The sequence below is a fragment of the Octopus bimaculoides genome, chromosome 30 (assembly GCF_001194135.2).
Source record: "Octopus bimaculoides isolate UCB-OBI-ISO-001 chromosome 30, ASM119413v2, whole genome shotgun sequence".
NCBI classification, from domain to species: domain Eukaryota; kingdom Metazoa; phylum Mollusca; class Cephalopoda; order Octopoda; family Octopodidae; genus Octopus; species Octopus bimaculoides.
This window is the reverse complement of record NC_069010.1, coordinates 2967700-2972196: the sequence shown is the minus strand read 5'-3', so window position 1 is coordinate 2972196 and position 4497 is coordinate 2967700. Positions and strand designations below refer to the sequence as shown.

General features: G+C 35.5%; 1 protein-coding gene across 1 annotated transcript in view; it reads left to right on the top strand.

The window, feature by feature from the left end:
• LOC106879751 (multiple epidermal growth factor-like domains protein 10) overlaps positions 1 to 4497 on the top strand; it is a 46007-nt gene that overhangs the window by 5577 nt on the left and 35933 nt on the right. Inside the window, exons 5-8 of the mRNA XM_052978072.1 lie at positions 383 to 526; positions 873 to 1016; positions 1819 to 2070; positions 3810 to 3992. Coding sequence (XP_052834032.1) covers positions 391 to 526; positions 873 to 1016; positions 1819 to 2070; positions 3810 to 3992 — 715 coding nt within the window. The 5' untranslated portion in view covers positions 383 to 390. The remainder of the gene's footprint in view (positions 1 to 382; positions 527 to 872; positions 1017 to 1818; positions 2071 to 3809; positions 3993 to 4497) is intronic.

The window sequence follows — 4497 nt, the reverse complement described above, 5'->3', positions numbered from 1 at the left end:
ATATGCTAGCGCCTGCCACACGAGCACCAACAATTTGACCTCTTTGAAAGTCCGATAGATCTGTCATTTTAATGAATTTTAATTACCTTTTTCTGATGACATCCGAAGAGAAAAAGCAATCAATTTTAGCAAAACATATTAAGCAATACTAATAATAAATCAAAAAACATAAAAATAAACAAGTTTTTGACAGTTTTATAGATATTTCAAAATTATGATGCTATGATACTTGGTGTTTACATTATATTGTCCAACCCCTGTATATATACATATACATACATATGTGTGTGTGTGTGTGTGTGTGTGTGTGTGTGTGTGTGTGTGTATACACACATTTACAGGTATAAATCTCCTATTTTTATGTATATACTCTTCCCACCAGATGCAACAATGAAGATTACGTATCCGATTGGAATGGACTGCAAACTAAACTCAGATGGAAATAAGATAATTTGCACTGGTGATGTGATGGCTAGAGACTTGTATATCAACGGGAAGGCAAAAGTTTATCGTATTACATTACATGGTATGTTTACATCTCGTATTAATAGCGATTTTCAATTGTTTCTTCCAATTTATTTCTGTTATTTCATTTCATATGTAATAAGTGATACCAAAACATTTTATCGTACAACAATTTATCACACATCTTTTCATCGAAACAATCTTTTAATGGAATCAGTTTTATAAGAAAGCGACTTTTCACTAGACAACGTCTTACAGAAAGACTAGTTTGTTCATCTAAACGACTTGTCATTGAATAAATTTTCAAGAAATATTTGAGAGATTTTGGAAGATTCGGTTTTATATTCAATAAATGTTTTATTTTCATGCACATTTAAAAAGAAATTGTTTCGATATTACCAATTTAGGATGTCCACCAGAATTGTACGGAGAAAACTGTACAAATGAATGTCATTGTTCTCGAGGGGAATCATGTCACCAAATATCTGGGTTCTGTAAAAATGGCTGCGAAGATGGATGGCATGGAGAGAAGTGTGACAAGAAAACATATGGTGAGTACATATTTGTTCAGGGTATGGGGATACTTAGATACTTAGGTAGCGTTCGACCAGAATTTATCCATGCCAAAAGCAGCACCCTAGAAAACATTTATTCATGCTTCATGTATGTTACAGTCATGCTTTGGGCATCATAGCCCATGCGACAAAAAGAGTTATTGTTTGCAGGGATACATCCGAGTGTAGTTGTTTATCTGGAATTTCTTGAGGTTATTTATTCCGGAAACATTTGAATGTTGAGATTATTTTCTTCCTTTATGTGTCTCGGATTGATGTTAAATAGAGCGGGGCCAGTTGAGCAAAATGGTTCTGTCTCAGTGTTGTAATGTGACGCGAGAGCAAGTTTTGTAGAGAACAGATGGCATTGGGGCCAAGTCTAGGTTGAATTCTAAAGTTGATGCCAACATGTTGGACTATTTTCCACATTATACAAATGATATAGCACTCACGGCGGCGTTGTGGGGAATAAAGTTTGAATTTCGCGATCCGATCCCAGAAGTCAAAACCTTGCTTTTTCTTTGATTGATCTCTGGAGTGCTTTAATTTTTATACTTACTTTCGTATAGAGAGAACAGAACGCATAACAGTATTCTATGTGAGGACGGAAGATGGTAGAGCAGAGAAGTATAATATTAGGAGCATCTCTAGATCAGAGAGTTCTGTGGATCATGTCAGGTTTGCTGTTTATGTGAACATTTTATTCTTGATTGTTGTCGTCAGTTACTGCGAAGTCCTTAGCGGTGTTTGAATAAAAACTTTGTACTGAATATTAATTCAGGCGTCAATCTTTTTTCAGTCAATATTGCTCAAGGTAAACGAACAAATCAAGCAGGATATGGAAAAAATGCATACGTTTTCGACAATGGATCATGTAAGACCACGGAACTACAAATGACATCCGACAAGGCGGTTGACGGTAATTTTGACCCTGCATTCCTACATAAATCATGTGCACAAACTAAAATAGGTACTGAGTTACACTGGCAAGTGACGTTTGATGAACCATACGTGATATCTCAACTGAGAATATACAATCGAATGAAAGACCGTAAGTATTGCTAGAACTACTACTTTCCTTATTGCTGTTACTCAGTTTGAATAAGTCCTGATTAACTAGACCTCTCTGTTCAAAGGATTTCCGGCCGTGACCATCCTATCATTTTTAAGACAGTGATGTGTGACTGGACGGAGATGTTGACGCTGCTGTTTTTAAATTTTCCAGTGGCCAGTTAGAGGATCAATTGATTCGTATCACATATGTGTTTTCTCTCCACCACTGATTCTATGACAATGGAAATAACTTTAGTATGCTCTCTATTTTGACTTCAGAATGGTAGAAACTCGTATCGCTTTGATAATATTGTGACTATGAACTAAGGAGATCGGATCCATCTAACAAACATTCTTTGATATCTGTAATATCCCTAATGGCTCGTGCATTACTAGATTGTATGGATTTTGATGAATGTTGCGTCTATTTTTATGACTGAATCATTATTAAATGAGGAAATTTTATCTATTTATTAAGATTACATTGTTTTTGATAGAATGTTACAGCAGAAACAGTTGCACCAAAAAGTCGTCGGGCAAAGTGTTGTTGAAAGGTCTCACACATCCTTTCGAGCTCGAGTAATTCGGGCCATTTTGATTTCTCCGACATGTCGGAGGAATCAGAATGGCGCCCCGGGTTGATCACAACACGGGATCATCTGACAATGTATGAGGCAGGTGCAGCTAGTTTCCTTCGATGTATCCTAACCCAAGATGAGTGTTGGGTTAGTCACACTGAGCCAGAGACAAATAGACAATCCATGTAGTAGAAACATCACGCCCCCTGCTCCAAAGAAAGCTTAGGTTGTTATATCTGCTAGGAAGGTAAGGGCCTCAGTTTTGGGAAGGCAAAAGGCATAGTATTTATTTATTATTTTTCAAAGAGGCCCCACTATCAATGAAGAGTACTATGCCAACATGCTGAAGCAGTTATGAAAGGCTATTAAGAATAAATGCGAAGAAAATCTGATCTGTCAAAAGTGGAGTTGTTTCAACAGGACAATGCTCAAGCGAACAACTCCTTAGTTTCAGTGACTGTTGTGTACGACTGTAGCTTTGAACTGTTTGATCACCCTCCCCATTCTCCCGATTTGATCCATCTGATCTTCATCTATTCCCCAACATGAAAAAACATTTGTCTGGGAACCAGTGTCACAGTGATGATGATGTCATATCTGCTATTGCTATCAGTTACATTTGAAGTCTTCTTTGAACAGTCAAGTATCAGCTTACCTGGAATGAAATAATGCAGTTATAAATAAGATGTGTTGAAATTAATGTATGCAAGATTTCATAGCTCTAACATCACTCCTTCATAGTTAGCTTATGAACTTTTGAGCTCACCCTCAAAAAACTTTGTTCCTTATATTTTATGTTCCCGATCTTAGAGAAGTTGCTATAGTTTCTAATTAACCGAACAGTGTATAACTAATATGATTTTTACAAATCAATACATTTCAACGTTGAATATAGCGAACCATAAAAAGAAGCAAATAAATGAAAATGGAAATAAATACCTAAGCAAAGCACTAAGTGTACAGAGCCTACTCCATCATGAATTTACATATATACACACAAGCATATATTTTTTACACACATCTATACATACCTCCATACATATTTACTAACACTAGACAAATTATAAGAAAGGGAAACCTTTCGCAAGGTGATCTTTTGAAATTATTCTCAATATAACTAACATCTGATTTCAGTTTTACTCTCATATTTTGATTCTAGGTCTCAGGCTGAGAGGATTTAAAGTTTATCTTGGATCTTCTCTTTGTTTTGAAAGTAGACATCATGAACATAACGAACAAGTAATTCATGTTAAATGTGAAAAACCAGTAAGTTCAAGTAATGTCAAAATATCGTTAGAAGGAAGTGAGAGACAGCTTACCCTATGTGAAGTGGAAGTATTACGTAGGTTATGTATATTTGTTATTTCACTTTAAAAATATTGATTTATAAGAATGGTATCGATTAATAAGTTATTAACGCTATTGAGTGTGGAGAGAGAATATCCATCTCCACTTAACTGAAACGATTTCAATTCAGTATTACAAGATAAGCAAACATTTGCCAATTATACTGACATACTGCTTACCTATAGTCGAGAACTCTGTAATGAACAAAGTCACTCAGCTTCCCCAAAACATCCCACTGGTATTGACTGGAATGTGGATAAACCTAATTATGATAAACATAAACATTTCTCTGGTTTATTATATATATAGATCGCTAACCACTACACACATTTTTTTCTCTCCTTGTTTCTTTCTGTGCTCCTTTCTGTGGAAGAGCGTAGGCTCGAAACGTTAAAGACTTTTTCAATTCCCGAGCGTTATACTAATACATCTATTTGTTTTCTTCACCACCTGTCTTCGTCTGTTGTTTTTTTGTGAATTCTCCCTATATATATATATGT